A 21,586-nucleotide genomic window follows, 5' to 3' on the forward strand; every position below is an offset into this window, starting at 1 on the left:
CTCCATCCTTGCGTATCCACCCGACCTTCCATGTGTCCCAAATTAAACCTGTTCTCTCCAGTGAACTTTGCCCTCCGGCCGAACCCCCTCCTCCCTCCCTGGACAGGCAGGGCCACGCCGTTTTTGCCGTCCGTCGGCTGGTTGCCTCCCGGCGGCGGGGTCGGGGCTACCAGTACCTCGTCGACTGGGAGGGCTACGGCCCTGAAGAACGATCCTGGGTCCCTGGATCGTTTATTATGGATAACACCCTCATTAGGGAGTTTTGGGACTCTCAGCCCTCATCCTCTGCTCGGCCACCAGGTGGCGTCCGTTGAGGGGGGGGTACTGTCAGGGTCTGCGTTCTTTTCTGTTTATTTTTGGTTTAAGTTTTTTTTTTTCTGCCATTGGAACCGGCATTCCTCATGACATCCACCAGATGTCGCCAACATGCAGAGCCCCTGGGAAGCTGCTGAGTTCAACCCGTCTACACACCTGCAGCTTGTTTTGGAGGGCGTGGATTATGGATTTAAGCAGCAGCTCCTCTTCTTCTCATCGCCTGAGTGTTTGCTTACTTCGGTAACAACTCGTTCCAGAACTAGGCTCTCTGAGATCTGCTCCGCTCTAACCCTTTGTTGTCTTCCTCGCCAGATATCCTGCTGTTCTCTCGCGGTTCTGGCGAAGAACAGTCCTTCCCAAATTCCGTGTGAGTCTGTGCCTCCCTCATTGTGGATTACCTACCTCCTGTGTCCTCCCTCGACGCTGTCGGTGCTACCGGTCAGACGCCACTCCTCGTGTGCTCACCTTTTCCTCTCGTCGATCCCTCTCCGGTGGAATCCCCTTCCTTCCAAGTAAGACAGACTCTGAATCATTCCTGAAGGATTCTCACCTTACTATTCTAACCCGGCTTCTCCTGTTGGTAGCAAGACGACCCGGTCATCAGCTCCAGTATTCGCTTCCTGACCCCTCCCCTGACTTCAATAAAACGTATTATTGTGCACTTTATCGATCTCTTCTGCTTGTGTTCTTGCATGTGGGTTCGTAAACTGAAACTCACCATGACAAATGTAACATTATTTTTGGGCTTTTAAGTAACTATTTTGGATTTTCAGGGTAGAATAATTTTGAAACTGCAATTTTTTGTTAGTACAAGTTTTAATTCAATATAGCTTTTCCTTAATCTACATTAGGTCCATGCATTCACCTTAGTTTTTTCTAAAGATTTTAGAATGACTTTTATCTCAACAAAACCACCAATGACTAAGATTAAAGGCAGCTGGTGATTTCTCTTTAGTGGAAAAAGGAAAAGTGTTTGTTTGCCACCAACTGTTGCATTCATCAATTCTCAAAATAATTGAACAGTCCAGGAGACTCACTGAAAATCTAAAAAAGAGAGCTGGAAATTTGTGAACTATGCTTAAAAGTGCTGCATTTAATTAAAGCCCTAGGCATCCAGACTCCTACAAATATTTATGCAAGAGTGGATCTATATCAGAAACGTTATGAATTTCAGAGTGGCACCTGTGCAATAACACGAGTCAAGAATGAATGCTGCAAGTCACTGACTCAAAGCAATCTGCTGAGTGTCCATAGATAGAAACTATCTACTTTGAATTAAATCCACTTACTGACGAAGATAGTAGAACTATACTATAAATCAGAAAATCCAGATATTAGTTGTTTTTCCTGGAGATCAGAATCTTCTTACATATAAGTGTAATTAAAAATATTTTTGTTTTCTGAGGAGCCGATTTATTTTTTGGCTGATAAAAAGTAAGTCAAATGTCAAAACATTTAGTGTACAAGATTTAGTGCAAAATCCTGCCCACCACTGCATGCCAAACACTAAATTTATTTCATTTTCTTTATCAAAGTTTTACTTTTGACCAAGGCCTTTTTTTATCCAACATCAGCGTCTGATGTCTCTAATATACTTGTGAAAGAAATTTCATAGAGTAATTTCCCATTAACATATAGGAACATACATGTTATAAAAATGTGTTTTGTAAATAAACTGAACTGAACTTTCCTTATTTGGTGCACCTGCAGGGACCTACCACATCTCAGATTCTGTCATTTTACACCCAGAACACCAAACAGTTTTATTTCTGCCTCTGAGATTTCTGTGCCGATATCCCAATTCCTACATTAGATTTGCAAAGATCAACCTGTGACATCTCAGAACCAAAGAAACAAAGATAAAAGTGAAATGGTTTGAAATTTTTGTGCCTTGATGCACAGACAGGCAGGTGCCTTGCTTTCTCTATTTTGTCTCTTTATTTTCATTGTGTTCACAGCTCGCCTCATTCCATCTCCCCCTTTCTAACTTCCCTCTTAGCAAGACTCTAGGGCCTGTGGCAAGCAGCACGCATGCTGATGTTCAGCGGCCGAGAGACCGAAGTCAGAATGATGAGAGTCAGTCAGGCAAGAAGGTCACTCTGACCTCAGCTAAAGCAGGAAGAACACACTGCCTTCTGGGAAATGCTGTCCTGTTTGAGATGATGTAGGCTTGATGAATGTAAGGGTTTACGTGAATTTATTAAAATCCCTGCATCTTAAAAGCATAATGAAAAAAACTGTGCCAGTTGAAGACATGCAGCTGTAAGAAGTCTGATGCTGTGAACGTTGTTATATCAATCACAACTTCCTGCTCTGAATGTTCATAATACAACCATCTGTAGGTATTTTGGCTGTAATGTGGCCATCTATTACAAACACCCATAGGGAGCAGACTGAGTGAAAACTAGGCTAACACACACAGTTAACCCCATTTAAGTAGCATGAAGGCTTTTTAAGGACTAACCTTCCCCAAAGGCAAAAGGCAAATTGGGGTAAAGACAACCAAAAGCCTCAGAAGAACTGAGCAATATCAGCTCCAGTTTTAGTCATATGTCACTGTGAACATTTCCTTCAAATTCCTTCAACCTGTACACAGATGTGCTTCATAGAAACATTCAGTCAATCATTAGAATTTTTATCATGCTTTACTTTATATCTTGGTCTTAATGTTTTGAGTTTTAGTGGCTGTATTTTTTTATTTTATGTCTTGTTATGTAAGACAAGTGTAATTCTTATCTCTATGAGGCTCAGAAAAGCAGATTAATACATTTATATCAAACGTTTCTCCATCAAATCACTTCCACTGCTAAACTGGTCCACTACTCTCTTTGTACTATAGGTATGTCTTTTCTATTTCCACCACCAAAAGAAAAAATGGACATATCCTGGTACCAACTCATTGCTTCAAGGCAATAGTACTAACAACTGGGCCATAGTATATTCTACTCAATGAATCAAATATGTATGTTACATAAATTACAGTCTCCACTGTTAAATATTAAATAAATGTTGTAACAGAAATAGACTTCCCTGTGAAGCTGCACTCATAACTAAAATATGCCTTTATTTATATATTTCCAGTTCAGTCAGAAAAAATAACATCCCAAATTGCCCTACCCTTCACTGTCATTTCTACAGACTTATATATCCTGCCTGACGGAACATGTTTAATTTCAGCTCTCTCCATTCACCCATTAGCTAATATGCATCCTTGCAACAATTTTAACGCGATATGTGGGGAACAAGTAACCAGTTCATCGCAGGGCAACAGAGAAACAGAAACAGAAAAAAAAAATGTATCCGACATATCCGACATTGATTAACAAATATAAAGTACTGTAGTTTGAGTTAAAATGACAAAAAGTCTCCTTGCAGTGTGATTCTCTGCAGCTTACAGTAAATTCCAAAACCATTTTCATTAAAAGTTCTTCACTAACAAATTATAGAAGCATGTAAGTGTTTGAAACTTTATCATTTCAGTTTACTCAGTTTTGAGAGGCTGCAGCTACCGTATGTTTATCCCATCACTGACAAAAGTTAGAAAAAAGTGATTCCATAAGGTCAGGTATCTTTCTGCCAACTTGCACTACTTGTGGCGTGTTAGCAAACATAAACAGCCATTCTCAGGGGAATCAAGCAGCGCCACCTTGACATGTTGGAGCATATGGCCTTGCTGCTGTAGCTGGAAGAGTTCAGAGGGAGGATTTTGGCATGCACAGCTCTGTATGTGTAATGAGTCTGTGGAGTCACCGTCGGGCTACTGCAGAGCTTGGCCAAGCACCAGTTTGACGGCAGCAGCTGGAGAAAAGTGATGTAATAATCCTGTTGCCATGGAGACCCAGTGGTTTCCCCGCATCTCCAAAAATTTCAAGGGCGGTGGAAAGTCACTGGCTGGCTGGGACACAGCAAAGCTCTGACGAGATACGAGCATGGCCAAACAAAACCTTCTCTCATATATAATAAAAGGAATATGTGCCATCTAAAGTTAATGACGGGCTTCACATGCAGCACCAGAGTTAGTGCTAAAATGCATATTAATATGCATTTTAAACAATATTGTTTGTGTAAAATATTCTATTATTTCAAAAAGATGAAAATAAAAAATATATACTTTATTTAAAATCACAAAGACCTTTGAAATATTATTGATTCAGTGTCATAGCAGCTGCGCTGGGATTAGTCAAATCCTCAGAGAAGTCAGTAAGCTTCCAGACCGATGGCTTGCAAATCAGAGGGGGTCGTGGCGTGAAAGAAATGAAAGAACTGCATTTCAATTGACTCTCCACAATATTTTATTTCATAAAAGATTTAACATAGAGAGATAAAAGCAGGACTGAAGAACCGTCTAAGACTGTAAAAGGAAAGAAGATAAAAAAAAACAACAGAAGGAACAAAGGAAGCAGTTTACTAAAGGACATCCATGGTCTGGATTTATCAGCCTTGTGGCTGTTTTATAGAATATAGATAAGGTAATGTCAAGATCATGATGCCTTGTTTCTGCAACTGAATTCAGCATTTTATTTATACATTTAAATGTTGATTACAAGGCAGTGATATTTCAAGCAGTTTTTGATTTTTTTTTCTTATTTACAAAGTGTAGATATAAATTAATTTGTCCTCAATTAAGTTGAGGACAAATTGCGTATATAACACAATACATAATACATTGGAACAAATTTGAACAAATATTCAGATTCCTGAAACTTTTGGGTTAAAAGATAGATGCTGATTATTCGATTAAAGACATATTTAAGTGTAGTAACCTGAGCATACTTTAAGATGTTTTCATGAACTGTTTTCTTCCTCACTATTGCACACAATATGCATAAATATGAATTGATGCAAAACTGTTTCCTTATTTGAATTTGAACAAACTGCAACAGGACAGAGGTTTGCCTTCTGCATTGAAGAAGCAAAAGTCGTGCATCCCTTTAGTGAATCAGACTGTAAGTCTCTCATTAACCCAGCCAGATTTGGTAAAACCCACATTGATCAGAAACTACTTCGAATAAGAAGAGTTAAGTTGTCAGTGAAGCACTGCTAAATGAGTGAAGTCATCTCAGTTGCATTTTAATTACATTTTGCATTGCATTAATACACAACTTAATTTCACATATTAAGCAATAACTTCATCAAAGACATTTTGCATAAATGGACATTGTTTAAATAAACGATGCACACATACACCTCATTGCAGTACATACTACTCGGCAACAGTAGATGTTGCTTAATCCATATGCATCCCAAATATCACAATAATTTTAGGACAAACCAGCGTTAGAAGCTACATGAGGGAGATCTAACCATTTCTGAGTCATTCTCATGCTGTCCTCCTCTCTGGGAGCCATGAAGACGGAAAAAGAGAAGAAGAAAGCACTTGAGCTGCGCAGGAAGATCTGCTCTGCCTCTTCTGGTTTTAAAAAGGAATATAAACACACTAAGCAAAAGGCAGTACTGCATAACAGCAAAGAATCTTTCCCCGAGATGACATGAGATCACAAAGCCGTCTGTTAGCCCTCTTTTAGTCTGATTACTATGCTCGCCCTTCCACAGAATGAGAAAGATACCAAACATTTGCAAAGACACAAAGAGAAGAGGCTGATGAAAAGTGGACAATAGACTGACCCTGTGTTTATGTCTGTAGTGAAATAGTGCAAGACACAAAGGAGAGAGCCAGTAGGAAGCTCTTTGACTGGCACTTGACCACAGTACGCACTATTTCTCAATGTGAGAGAGCCACTGATAACTACGGTTACCCACAGTTATAAAGGGGATGAGTAAGAGTGAGCGATTAGTATTCCACGCACACATAGTTGCTCCACTATAGCAAGAGTTTAAAAATAGACCACAGCAGACTTGGTCTGAGTAGAGTAGCTAAAAAGAGGGGTGCAGTCACAAATGAGAAGGGGGATCCAGATTGGTCTGGAGAACATGACAATGAGAATTTTAATGGATCTTTATTCTGTAATTATGCTTATTGCCTTTCTTCAAACAAGTATCCCACATTAAAACATTCTAAAAAGCAGCAGTTTCTGGTATTAATGGAGACCTTTAGAAGCTCTGATATGAAAGTACATATGATTCTTACTCTGCTAAACAAGCAGAGATTTTTGCTATATGACGCCAGACAGGAGAACACTGTTCATGGAAGTCATAATGGATGGAGCCCAAAATGTCATTTGTCTCTTCAGCGAATACTTGCATATGGCCAATTATGTTAATTAACGAGATCATTTAGCAACTTCTAGTGACTGTTTGACAGTCATTGGCTATTGTCCTTATTGATAATTGAAATTCACTTTGATGAAAGAGATTAGCTTCCTAGCTTAAGTCTGACAAAACTATACGTTTGCCATTAAAACAACTATATATACAGTATATATACAGTATATATATATATATATATATATATATATATATATATATATATATATATATATATATATATATATATATATACACATGTTTAGGAGAGCAGTTGTTTTCTTGTTGCTATTTACTAACTATTTTCTAACTTTGCAGGATCACACATCTGTTATTCTTGAATGGCATGACAATTTTCAGGAGAAACTAGGGAAATAGGTCTCTGTGCAATGACAGTTAATGAAATGCAGCTAGGTTCTTTGATTAACTCATAAAAGTCATTATGTTTAAAATATCCTTAAAATATCTAATATTTATTTCATAGGAATTGTCAGGAGTACCAATGAATTTTCCACTGGTGATTTTGTCAAAAACAATCCTCTCCTACTGTTTTTGTTTTCTCACAAAATAGATGTATTAAGAAACAGGGTCTCCTTCTTAGTGCAAATTATCATATTGAAAGTAAATATTAATTTAGTTTTGGACTTGTCACATATTTTAACGTGAGGTGCTCTATCTGGTGCTGTTACTGACTTGTCATAACTTCTCCACTGAACCTCACTTCAGAAAATCTGTACTGTTCCTGAAAGTGTTGGTATTTTACTTGCCAGTATATGTTTACTGGCCAAAATGCTGTTAATTTCTTGGCTCTATAATATACAAAAAACAATATTTTACTATGCACAGCACACGGTGTGGTTTTGTGGAACAGGATCGTCATCTACAGAGACCATCAATCCTACAATGACAAGTCCTAGGTTCTACTGGTGAGCAGTTGAGTCATTATCTATTCTATTTTCTTTCTAATTAATATCAAATAAAGTTCCATAACGTCACAAATCTTTAAAAAAAACAACTATGCATGTTAGTGGGAGTTTAGCCGTCCTATTGCCAGTGAAAGCCATGCCATTCCGCCTGCTCTTGATTCAGTGGAGCAATCCCGTCTGTCAGATGGCAGGAGATAAAAAAATAAACTGTGGTGGTGAGAGCCATGATTCTTGGAGAGGGATTTCTTCTTACATCTCTCCCTCACAATGGTCTCCAGAGAGGCATTTCCTTCTCCAAGATTCTTTCTGCTGTTATTGTCACGTGTTACAGTCATTCCAAGCAGTCTTTCAAAGACATTATTTTTAACATTTATTTATAAATAGATTGATTCCAAGCATGTTCAATAAACAGTTGCACTTATTTTTCCTCCTCTACACATTGACGACCTAGGACAGGATAAAGACCATCACATAATGAGAGTAAAGGTGTGTGTGCTATGATGGTATATTGAGAGGTGTATAAAACGTAGATACATGAAAGTGGAAAAATTGTCATTGTGTTCTATGCAAAAAAGAAAAGATAATGTAAGTTTTGCAAAGTCCAGCTCAAGGTATAAATGACAAGATATAAAAGGCTTAAAAACAATTGAAGTTTTTCATTTAATATTTAGAAACAGTTGTATGTTTTAGGGTTAAAATCAATACCTAGAAAAACATTAAAAGAATTTGCAGGTAGTGTCTTAATGCAAAACAACAAAGGGTATTTTCAGAGCTGCCGCAGAGTCCACACCATGGGAGATTAGAGCTGCCAAATTTGCTTCATCATTCTGTACTGTTAAAATGGCTCAGTAATTCAACAAGAATACCAGGCCTTTATTACATGTAACAACATGCAGGGAGGCACTTTCCCTTGGGACAGCAACAACACAAACCCCCACACGCACACACACACCATAGACCACAGCACATAACCTCAGACAGTGGAAGCACTCTTAATTAGTTCATGGTAAACCAGACTCATGAACACCACAAATTCATACACAGTGTTTGAGATTCAATAGTACTCATTATTCTGGAAGTGTAAAATATTATATCACAAAACAAATTTTTTCTTATGCATTTATGCATATTCATTTGGTCTCTGTGATACAAAGTAATTAGCAGACAGTGTGTTTCCCTTTAGAAAAGTTCTGAAGTTAATACAGCCATCTTTCTGGGGTAAAGCTGGCATTTTTCTGAGCCCAGATCTTTTATCGTGAAGGTCTTGCACAAATGCACACTCACAGAAGCGGGCTTAGACAAAGGACACTGCTGTCTGCAATGTGCGGAGCCAGCAGGCTCTCAACAGGACATCAGCATCTGAGTGTAATTAAAGCTTTTTGCCTTTTCAAAGTACCCTCGTACCTCAGTGGACATAGGATACTGCAGATTTTCTCGATCCAGCAGGAATTCACACAAACTGTCATAATCACACAAGCACCTACAGCAGTTCTTGTCGAAATGCTAGTTTTTAGTGATAAAAAGAGACATGATAAACATTTCAAATGTTTTACACATCATGTAACACAGATGATGCACAATAGACAAAATTTGTTATAAAGGACAGAAATGACATCCTTTAACCTGAAGCCTTACTTTATGCACTTTTGGAGATTTAACATTTATTTTTCATTAGCTTTTATGGATCATTCAAGAACCAATAACATGGCTGTCCCCATAGTTACACATTTGGAGAACTTCTGCAACATAGAGGTATCAAATGTTGTTGACAAGTATACCTACTAACAAGAACTGAATGCAGCTTTTGAATCAAAATGTGCTTTTGTTTTTACTGGTTTCATGTTTTACATCTAAAAAAACTACAATTTATTGGGAATTCTTAAAGTTTTAAGAGCTAGTCTAACAGTTTTATTAGCACTGATACACAAGAATAACATTAAAAAATACAAACAAAAAGCATAAATCAGGATAATTAAAAATGCCTTGGTGAACTTTATTTGTATGGTGATAAAATGGCAACCAAGAGAGGAAGTGTCGTGAATCGAACATGTGAGCCTTGACTGAATAAAAATCACACCACTGAGGCTGAATTCAGTAAACACAGAATCACTGCCATGCCTCAACTTGTCCTTTCTAGCGACATCCTCGGTGGATCCCTGCCGTTACCCAACAAGCTTTGTCTCCCCTTTAATGTCTGACATGAAAGAGTGCATGAGAAGACTCGAGTGAGAATGAGAGACAGCTCTCTCATTTCTGTAAAGCCGTAAAGATTTCCCAGCAGTGAATCCTGCGCAGGAGTAAAATGGATTTCTCTGCCTGTCTGATTTAAACCAGTGTTGCAGCATTAATACACATCCGTTCTGCTAATCTCCAGAGTGTTGCTGCTGCTGAGTGAAGAAGAAGTATACAAAAAATGTAACACCCTTCTGAAAATAAATGGAGTAGGAACAGTATGCACTATTAGATGTAAAAAGTAGATAGGAGAGACACAGAAATAGCGAATTACAAACTATGGACCATTCATTAGTAAGACCTGTTCTTTTTGGGCTGTATTCACTGCATAATCCCCAATCTAAAGCTGTTAACATACATCCAGAAGGGCAATTTGGTTTGAGCTGTTAAAGTCTGGCTGTTGCTCAGCTCCTAAAATTGTGCTATAATCTTCTCCGTGTCTCCTGTATATGACAGGGAAATTACATAATTATGTTTCATCTGCAAATTTAAAACGAGCCTACTGGGGACATGTTCACACTGCACACAACGTCCTCAGTACTGATTATAATAATTTATTGCAACACTATATTGCTCGAATGCATGGATGGCTTGAGGTTTCCAATTCTCTAAGACACAAATTGTTCACATGAAAAATAAACTAACGGCTAAGTGAGGTTGCGTTTTAGTATGCAGCCTCTAATGCTAATGTTCACATGGTAACATCTTCATGTGCAGGTGAGATGCTATGCAGAGCAGTGACGTGCAGGCAGGGGAGGCGGGTGAGGCAGAGTCTCACCTGCCATCATGGAAAAATAATATATAATGTTAAAATAATTTATATTGCTATTTTCACCCTGTGGTTTGTACTATAAAGTACCTATTTTTCATTTAGCTTAACCAATTCTGATTAGTTTTTCTTAAAAATCGCTGAATTTTTGCATTTTCCCATTCAAATGCTCGGAAGCGAAGCCGGTGAGGCAGAAGCGAGCTTAGCCTCATCTTTGATTGCGCAACCTCTCACTAACTGCACTGGCTGCCATTCTATGGGAGCATGTTCCTCCTGTCTGTACATCGCTAATAAAATGGTTAAAAAACCATTTCAAATATGAACTGATTTTCCATAATTTAGCTTATGTATATAATGTACAGTGTTTTTTTGTCACCAACTGTGTGTGTAACGTGTTTCGTGTGCTGAGATGCGATCAGAAACGGCAGAGAACAGACTCGAGGTGAGGCAGGCAGTTCTCTTGCCACATGGCAGGGGGCGCTCATGATCCCAGACATTGCGACTCCACAACTGCAGAGTAAGAGACAGTAACAGCGAGCTAGCCATACAGTAAAGTCAAGTGCAGCGATATATTTATAGTTTTCTCCTCTTACCGCAGCAGTCACTTAATAATCGCAAAATAAACATTAAGCCTAAAACCATACCACTGCAACAGACTGAATGTTCTGTTCTTTGTGTGGGAAATATTTCAGTGGGTTTTTATTTTTGTTTTGTTATTTTAGCGTTGACAGTTGCTATGGCAACGAGTCTGCCTGTAGCTGTGCTGATACAGAGAGCGAGAAAGAAGTGGTTTTGAGTTGTACTTTAACGGTTTCTCCCTTTGCTGTGAAGCACGAAATTAATAATACCTACATGTCCAAGCTTGATTGAGTTAACGGAATTATTCTATGGCGGCAGCGCGGCTATGCATCACGTGTAAAAGAATAATCTGTTTGCCCTCCAGCTTTGTCCGCATGCGCGGAATTTCCTCACGTAAACAATAACATGCAGGGGGTCTATATTTGTAAATATGATTATGATTAAGTCAGTGCCTCACCAGCTATGAACCTCACTGCACGTCACTGATGCAGAGGTAAATGTTGTTACTACAGTTTTACATATGATCTCTTTATATCAATGAGAAAATTGAATACATGCACTTTGCAGCAAATCATTTTTGCTTTTCCCTCATTTTCCTTTGAGCAAAAATGCTAAAGAATTGAGGAATGTTTTCAAATGTCGATTTAATGTCCCAATAAAGGAAATGTGTTAAACCTGGAATCAAAGTAACATTTTTGTTCTGTAATTTAAAAATCTGGTTACAATAAAACCAAGCTACCTTTTTCATAGAGTCACATTCCTTAAGTTGTTCTAAGCAAGTTTTACTTACAGTAGGTGGGTTAAAGGCAAAATGTCATCTGACTCATCACTGAAATAAGAATTGTGATAATATTTGGAATAATATAAATATCATTCATCTTTACATTTGATTCATTTATTGACTCTGCAAGACTAAGTACATACAAGAGATTCTGAAAACATATACATATTATCAAATGTTACATTTTTGACTTGGAACATTCACAGGCGAAACTATATTTTGAGCATCAAAGAATCGACAAACTCAGACTTTCTGACAAGCGCTGTGAACTAAGGATGTGCCTTAGAAGGAAAAGTGGATTTATTGTATTATAAGTACCAACTGCAGCTGTATTGATAAACTAAACAGACTGTGAAAATTAATGAAAATATGATTACAAATATGGTAAATATTAGACTTGAAATCCAGATCTGAAGGCTCCCAACACTTCGGCAAGTCAAGGAATCTCAGTTTATTATGTATCTGCCAGAGTAGTTTGTTTTTTTGGGGGGGCGGGGGGTTCTGAAATAATTCGAAAATTGATGTCTGACTTCCTAATAGACTTCATTCTGTACCCATGCCGACAACAATATTTCACCCTTTCTATGGCTTCTGTTTAGTTCTTTGAGTTTCAGATACTTTAGTTCGGCAATGAGGATCTTTTGCCAACCAGAGGAAAGCTCAGGGTGATGCAGGCAGGTTTGATGTCCGACTGCTATGGGTCTATAACTTAGACATAATCACTAGTCTGCCTCCTAAACAAAGAAAAGCCTCTACTGGCTGTCTTTTGTTGAAATGTCTTTAGCGTCATTACCAGTGTGACATATTGCATGTCTTCATTGTGTTGTCTGCAGGTGTCAAGCTTACTCAGGAAAAGCTCATTAACTCGCTCAGCCGCAGAGTTGCCAGCTTATAGAAGGTAGATAGTGACTGAGAGGAAAATAAGAGTAATGAAAGTAAAAAATGGAACAAAGACAGATTTTTGGGAGGAATTTGGGGACCAAGAGCATAAAGAAAGAAGACGGCTGCAAGAGACACCAAACAGATGGGTAGAAGAGAGACAGTTAAAAGGCAAATGAATAAAAAGGGAGAATAAACAGAATTTGGTTTACTGTTAAGGAACCTCATTGAGATGGTGCTGAAGCACATTCTTCCACACCCAAGACTTTGAGTGTACTGGAAAGTAGGTTGACTTTATTACTCTATGGTAGTTGCACTGCTGATCATAGTTAGAAGCACTGACCCCCCTGACATTAATGACAGACATTCGGAAAACAAAAGATGGCATAATCCCAATCTTGAACAAAGGCATTTTCACATATTTTTCATACCTGTCAAAGAAAACGTGAAATTCAAGATCAACATCATTGAATTAAGCAAATAAGATGAACAAGACTTATCTGTCTGTCTATCTAGCTATCTATCTACTGTCTGTCCTTTCCCTTTTACTTAAACTGATTAATCCTCCTGAAATCTTGTGTCTGTAAGATAAACTCAACATAAGAATTTTGCAAGACTCTACGCAAAAGTATACAAATGCAACTTTGAACACGTTTCATTCTCAAAAGTAAAATTTTTTCTTTCTCTCAGCCTGAAAAGTCTTATTTTTGATGTCTTTAAAACTTCGGAGTCCCAGAACTCGTCTCTTCCAAAGAAAATCACTAATTTGGGATTTTGAACTTAAGGGCTTTGGGTTACATTATTTTCAGTTTTAAACAGCGGAAGTCTTTAAAATTGATAGTTCATATCAATGAGTGCCAGTATCATCAAAATGAAAACCATGTTTATGTACAAGATACTCAAATGGTTTTGTCATATTTTCATTATAACAGTTGTCTCATGAAAAATGTCAGATTTTAATGACACTACTTGAAAATGCACAATACAGGACCATACGCTATATTTTACATCCATTTGAAATCTACAGTTATATTACACAAGTATTTACAGTTTTCTTGGTTGCTGTCATGCAGCTGTCAACTCAAACTCTACATAATCAAAACAGTTAACACACAGATAGTCAAGAAAAGTATATTGTCAGCCTTCAGCAATAGTTAATTTTGACAGACATGAAATAAGCAAAATATAAAGGTATAAAATAACTGGTATGTAAGCAATTGCTGCATGTCCAAAAGAATTTGCAATTCATCTGAAGGAATTAGAAACTGATACTGTAATGTGCACTATGACTAAATGTTGTGGAGGCTGAACAGTCAGTTACAAGATCTTTAATTCTGATGTTAAAAAAAATGCACCAAAAAAATTAGAAAAAACTGCAAATAAATTTGTTTTACTTCAATAAGAATCTGACTGTATTGCTAACTGAAATAAATTCAAGCTAAATCAGACTCCAATGTTAGATGTATTATACTGACAGCCTTGAGGGCTTACCTCAGCATTTCTACACATTAAAGATTTACATATCATCTTGCTGGCTCTATCATAAAAAAGACAAGTTACTTTCACATTACAGCAGGACTGCTTATAGCTGGTGGTGATGCAGCACACAGAGCACTTTTACTGTATATTAATGCGTTATCTCTGAGAGAAAAAAAGTGTGAAAGCGCCATCATTCCCAGTTTGTGATGGCTGCCATTTTTGTCCTTATGAGCTAATAAGACCTCAGGTTGGATTTGGAAAACATTGGCTTCGTTAGTATATGGTAAATGATGTACACTGAAGCCTTACAAAGTAAGGCTGAAAGAAAATGCACACTTTCTCACACTATTAAAGGTGTTACGTGTAGCACGACGAACTGTGAACTGCAATCAAGCCTATTAACATTTTCTTTGTTAAGATGCCTAAAATGTAGAGATGCCGAGTTGGTGAGCTTATTTACTGAAAGAAGTAAAGTGAGTTTGAACTAAACGGTGAGTGGTATATCCTGATTTAAGGTTTTGTTAAAACATAGCAAAAATAAAGTCTTGCAAAACCAGTTTGACCAAATGAATTAAATTAAACCAACTATGCATGAGTTTCAGCATGGCTTTGAGGTAAAGAGTAAAAGAACAGGCCCTTGAATGGATGAAAACAAAATATGTTCCAACCTCTGTTCCAATTTTAGCAGAGCACACCAGGAGGAAAACATCATGAGAGCAGAGAGACCACTTTGGAGAAAGGAGCAACCTATTTCAATAATGCATTCACATCACAAATGAGACACTCCGCAAGTTCTGTGTTTGGCTTCATAAGAACGGCCTTAATTTCATTAGTGAGCTATAAAGAAGCTGAGCTAGTGCCAGGTGACTAAGCCACTTACTCACGCTGATGAAGTGCCACTCTTTGCGTCAATGGTATTCTATCATTCATTTTGCTTTCAATCTCTGAAATTCATAATTCGATCCATGATAAGAATATCAATTAAACAAAAAATTCTAAATGATTTCTGTCTGAGTTGGTAGGTGGATGTGATGGAGTGTGCTTTATTGTAAAAACAACACAAAAGTCTGAGACTGACTTTCCTTTCCTCCAAAAAACCTCATTCAAATAGTGTATATAATATATTTAATTAGAAACTGATGAAAAAATAGCTCAAGTAATTAGGTGTGTGTTGGGGGGAGGTGTTTCTTTATGCATTGGAATAAGGTTGATTAACAGCACCAGACTTTGGCTAATTAAGCTGCTTCCATTACAACAAAATTCAACCAGAACAAAATAAAAAGAAACTTCCAGGCCAAAACATATGAATTAAATCATCTGGGTGTTTGTTTTTCTGTCACTCGGCTAAATAGGAAGATATGAAACTGGATGAAATTGTTAATATTATATGGCATTTTGATTGTAAATATGTTTCAGACTAAAAATATCTCAATTCCTAAATCATTAAGACACAGTACTATAATTTTGTTATCTTACAAATCAATTTCAGAAAACATACATACTGAGAGCCTAAAAATACACTAATGATCAACACAATGCATTGTAAAAGAATAATCAACACAATGCATTGTAAAAGAATAATCAACACAATGCATTGTAAAAGAATAATCAACACAATGCATTGTAAAAGTCTACTCCACAAACTTTAATGTATTTTCTAGAGCTTATGTGACAGAGCAACAGTTGTGCAGATAAATAACACAACAATGCTTAGTAGTGAGGTGAAAGGAAATTGATATATGGTTATCATATTTATTACAAAGCTCTGAGGAGTGTAGTTCTCCAATTCATATTGTTTTCCACTGTAATTTTGCTTGTGCCACCTAAACACAATTATAATTCCAAGGTTAGAATTAAGACTATGGGTAAATGAAAACAAATACAAAAGAATCAATAAAATTATGAGAGACCTTTTAAACGTCCTTGCAAACAGCCATATTTTTTGGTGTCAGGATGACTTCAGGGATTTAAGTTCGGTTTAAGACGTTAATCATTTAATATGACTAACCCAAAACTGAGAGAAGTGGATTTTAATTCTTTAGCTCCTTCATTTCAGAGCTTCAGTGCCCACACAGCTTCCACTATGTCACCCTTGATTTCTAGCACTATTTTCAGAAACAAATAAGAGTCCTTTGCCAGAGGACCTCAAAGACTGTGCAGACCTCTAGAATACAAAGAGATAAGATGTAGCTGAAAGAAAAACCAGCGAGGATCTACAGTGAAATCTTAAAATCAATCCTAAAACACAACAAACTTTGTTGTTACTATTTTTTGTATTTCTTCACCTCTACAGCACAGCTGCATCCTTCTGCTTGCTTCTACATCAATTAATCATCTGCCTAATTTCCTTCCTGCAAAATCATGTGTGTGCATCAGTACTAGGCTGGATCATACCAGTTTGTTGCATAAATGTAAGCGCCTGTGGATGTCCTGAAGGGTAAAGCCATGATGAAAGAACTTGAAAGATCAATGAGCATGAGTTTCCCCGTGTTTTTGGGATTATGGAGTAATCAGCAGCAGTGTCATTATTGGCTGAGGGGACCAAGCGTGCTGGTTGCCTGTAATAAATGGATGTTGATGAGAGAATTTGATTAGGCTTGAAACCTGGCATGCTAATTTGCAAACTGAACAGTGTGGTGCCACAGTTTGTATAAAAAGAAACACGTTTCACCTGTCTGTCAGTTTCTGTGCTGCCTGTAGCTTTTCCTTTAAGGAAGGTCATAGCTAGCATCATTCCCACATGATGTGATTTCAGTGTAAAAGTGAAAAAGGCTAATTGAGCTAAACGTAGAGTTTGCCTGCTCCTGGGCCTCGTGAGGACCCTTTTTTTCTGGGCCACATCTCTGAGGTCTCCAGGAAAAGACAGGAACCACACGCTCTCATTTTCAATGCACACACACACAATGTTATCCTTCACAATAATAACTCGAATGTCCGGACTGAAGGTGAGAAATGAGATCAGCAGTGTTAGCTTGCTTCTACTGACTCTGTAAAACATATTTATCTTAGTTCCCTGAATGTCATTTTCACAAGAAACATTATGGTGGTAAATAAAACACAATTGATTAAGCTGATTATCCCATTTATTTTTCCTTTGATTCTCAATTAGAGGTCCCTAGTGTAAAATAAAAGCGTCTTTTATAATTTCTCATGATGGGAAAAGCGAACAACAAAAGCTAATCCCTCTCACTGAAAGCTGCACAACACAATTAAACATTCGGTCCCTGATGTGTGCTTTCATTTAGAAAAGAGTGGGACCATCATATCTTGACAGCCGACCACTTTGACTCATGTTGGGGTGATGGAGTTGCTTAGATGGCAAGGGAGAAAGAGCAGGGTCTACTTCAGTGCACACAACTCATTAAAAAATACATCATACATTTTGTCTTTCTTTGGCCAGATACTGTGCAAAAATATCCAGTGTTTTGTTTGTGAAGAAATTGAGTTCAAGCTGCTGTCACACTGTTTCCGAGCATTTCATGTGTGCGTATTTTTAAAAATGGTTTTACACAGATCTAAACTTGATCAAATGAAGAGGGTTTTGTAGAACATTAAGTTCTGTCATGTATCCTGTCACAGTGCCTGCATACTGGGATCAGTGGTATGGAATTCAATATTCTGTGGGGAATTACTGAGTACGTTGCTTTTAATGAATTTAATGTGTTAACTTAAGTTCGGGAGCAGACCTCTAACCACACCTCTAATTTTCTAGGCAGCCTATTTATACTCTGCTCACCCACTCATCTCAGTCAACCCCACCCTCTACCTCTTCCATTTCATCCCTCTTCATTAATAACCATGCTTTGCTTCTTTTTGCTGGAGTTTTCATCTAGGGGGTCCCAGGAGGGCTCAGGAAAAATAAGAGGAACCATTTCCCGAAGACCAAAGTAGAGTCTTCATCTCTCAAGCCCTCCGTCATTCTTCCCAGATAAGCCAATCATTCAGATCATTCATCCCCTTCATCCCATCATCCCTTCAACTCTTCATGCCTTTATCTATCATCCCTTCATCCCTTCATGCCTCATCTCTCCATCCCTTCATCAATAAATCATTAAACCTATATCTTTGTGGCGTGGTCCTTGCTAGTGAACTGTAACATAAATACAGTGCCTGTAAAAAGTATTAATTCTCTAGAATGTTTTATGCTTTTTTGCTTTTACAAATCAATCACAATTAACAAAATTTTGTTTTTTCACTAAAAGACTTCAAAGTCAAAGCATTAACAGAGTACTCCAAAAAGTAATTATAATTGGACACAAAAATTTAACATAAAATAAGTAATAGCATAAATATTCAGTCACTATAAAGAGATTGAGCTAGTTCAACAGAGGTCCAGCCAGTTGGTGCTCGCAGTCTCAAAATGGGTGGAATGGAGATCACCTAAGTATAGTGTGTTTCTAAAGTGATAATAGTGTAAAGACAGCTGTGGCTGGAAGGTCAGTTCGCTGGTTAATCAGTATTCCTGACTACTACTACAACATGAGAACAAAATAACACTCCAAGCAAATCAGAGAAAAGGTTACTGAGAAGTATAAGTCAAAGCTTTATGGGAGAGGTGCAATGAGAAAACAACTGTTGAAGAAACCTCGTGTGAAGGCTTGACTAGAGTTTGCCAAAAGGGAAAGTGGGAGACTTTATTCTATCCATTCCACGCACCAAAATTGGTGCATTTTAGTTTTTACAAAAATTGCTAAAACTTCATCTCATTCTCATGATTCTAATATGAATTATAAGATATAAATCGCATCTCATTTGCTGAATGTATTGATGCCTCCTAAGAACTGAGTAATTTCTCCAGCTACACAGAAAACTATTTGCTTAAAAGGAATTTCATGAAAAGCTTGCTGAAAAAACATCCACCTTTATCTCCACTTGTTTTCCACTCATCTTCTTAACAAAAAAGAAGAGGGCAAGCAGATGAAGATCTGAAACTGTCATAGAGTCACCTCTTTTTAGTCTCACACACACTCACTTGTTATACATGAGAAACTTGCTTTGCTTTTCCTGTCATTTCCTAGAAATATGCAGGTGTTGATGCCCTTTATGTGCCGTCATCTCTGATTCAGCAGAACTGAAATTCCTTTAGTAAATGAGCATCAAACATGACTGCAGCAGTGATACAGTCACATCAAATGCAGAGAGCCACTTGTTCTATAAAGCACTGAATATGCATTAATCATAATGTCTCAGTCTCGTGCTCTTAAACTTCAGCACTCAAACAAATGGTCTGAAGTCATGTCTCGTCTTTGTTCATGTCAATATTGACCTTTAGGACAACCCTAACCTCCTAAAAGGGTTTTGTTTTAACTAAATATTCAAGGCTTTACTAAAACAGAATAAGACTGATGAGTAACAGGACTGATAAGCAGCAAATACACAACCTCAGAAAACTATAAAAACAGGCCTTCAACAAACTCTAACATTATTTATCTTACACAACAACATTGGTCCAAAGGTAATGAAAATGCCTGGTCTAGTAGTTTGTCTATTTTCAGCAGCACATAATTTTTGCAATCAACAGACAATAATATCTATGACAATGCTGCAAAATATATTTCTTTTCTCGTTTTTCATGAATGTGTACAATTTCATTGAAGACATTTTACTTAATATTCATGAAACATAAGTTTGCTTTTGTTTTTATTTGAAGGGTCTTGCAGATTTTGTAGGGTTAGATACATTTTGACCCAAAAAGCTCTTCGAATTGTTCAGGTTGCCGATTTCCGGTCTTTGTTTTCTCAAAAATGTACTGTTTGGGACAACTTTTATTTGCATTGTCTGCAATAGAAAAAAAGCTTGATTAAGTTCAAGAATACACACAGCCTTTTTAGTTATAGTCTCTATGCTGTTACATTTATTTTTAATGTAGACATTTATGAACTTTCATTTTAACATGACTGCAAAGCATTTTCAATAATATATCAGCAATAATCTGATTAATTGGTCCGCCTGGTTTATCCCTATAGGCTACTATGGTTCTGTGGTTGCACACTGAAACCACTCATCCTGCCAGTAGATCCAAAAATCTCCACTAAGCCAACTGCTGACTTTGCTCAAAACCAGCTTATCTTGATTTTAAATCCAACGCAATGCAAGCATAAAGCTGCAAAATATAAGAGCTTATGCATAGATGGATTTTTTTATATGTGCGCATTATGCTCCCAGTTCGCGTGTAGTGCTGTCTGATTAATCCTTTAAATTTTCTACGCAGTGCACGCACAACATGCGGTCATGATGATGGCATGTCCTCACAGGTAATTCTCTGACGAAAGCAGCTTCTGCAGCCCTTCTGTCCTGAGAGGCGTCAGAGCACAAACACGCAGTCACGTCCGTCATGAACCAGCCTCTAAAGAGGATGATGCCTTCTTTCATGTGTTTACAACAAGCAGTAAAAGACATTTAACGGACAGACGTCATTTCACCTGATCACTCCCTCCTCCCTTAATGCCCAACAAATAAATAAATAAATAAAACAGTGAGGTGAATGGAGAAGGAGCAAACGTTGGTCCCCACTGACCTGGATCGTGCAGGTGTACTCCGAGTCGTCCAGCAGCCTCACCGTGCAGTTGCATTCCCTGTCCAGACTCCTGACGCTGCTGCTCATCAGTCGGCTCAGCATCTTCTCGATCGTCTGCAAACGGGACCAGAGAGAAGCGCACGCAGCACATAGATACGGGTCGGCTTTCTGTCAGGTTAACGGCGTCCCTGCTCCTTGCTCCAACACCTGGTCGGTGGCGGCGACTGGTGCATCGTTTTATCATCAGTGTGTGAGTGACTCTTATCAGCAGCGCGTGTCTTCACTCGGACAGGACTGGAGGATACTGCACCTGCACCTGCTGCCCGTGATGATAATGATGGTCCGGTTGGCCCGTCACCCCCTCACCACACCTGCCCAAGCCCTTGCCATGCCGCTCGCAGTGCTGCTGGTTGTCTGAATGAGGAGTCTGCCAGCCAGCTGAGCTTTGGCTGAGATGCTGCCTTCGCAGACACAACGACAGGAGGCGAAATTCCGATAGGCTGCGGTACGTCGTGACGGCAGCCACATGGTCGAGCATAATAACACAGCAGGGCCCCCGCTAAACAAGTCAAACTTTAGACAGATTACAGTCTGAGTACATTTTTCAACAACTGAAATATCAAAAGAAAAAAAAAAACAAACAACAAAACACAAGTTAATCACCTCTTATATATTTGATATTTTTAATTTCGGTTTTTCAGTTTCATAAACAGGAATTGCATTGGCTCTGAAAACGTTCACATGCCTGTTAAAATGTCCATTCCTGTGATTTGATGAGTAATTCCAAAAGTTTTATGCCTTTAGTTTACAATGGACTGTGCAAATAAAGTGAAAGCTCATTTATTTGTGGAAAATCTCAAAGGCTGCAGTAGCCTGGTTGGAAAGATGGGCTGACAAGAAATGTC

At 38.0% G+C, this 21,586-nt stretch overlaps 1 protein-coding gene across 1 annotated transcript in view; it reads right to left on the minus strand.

Annotated features, from left to right (window-relative positions):
* Positions 1-21,160, minus strand: part of LOC102227663 (FERM domain-containing protein 5) — a 66,685-nt gene extending 45,525 nt beyond the window's left edge. The window contains exon 1 of the mRNA XM_005796201.2: positions 20,682-21,160. Within this exon, the coding sequence (XP_005796258.1) occupies positions 20,682-20,783 (102 nt within the window). The 5' untranslated portion in view covers positions 20,784-21,160. The remainder of the gene's footprint in view (positions 1-20,681) is intronic.
* Between the last annotated feature and the right edge of the window lie 426 nt (positions 21,161-21,586).

Source organism: Xiphophorus maculatus, chromosome 4, assembly GCF_002775205.1.
Source record: "Xiphophorus maculatus strain JP 163 A chromosome 4, X_maculatus-5.0-male, whole genome shotgun sequence".
NCBI lineage: Eukaryota > Metazoa > Chordata > Actinopteri > Cyprinodontiformes > Poeciliidae > Xiphophorus > Xiphophorus maculatus.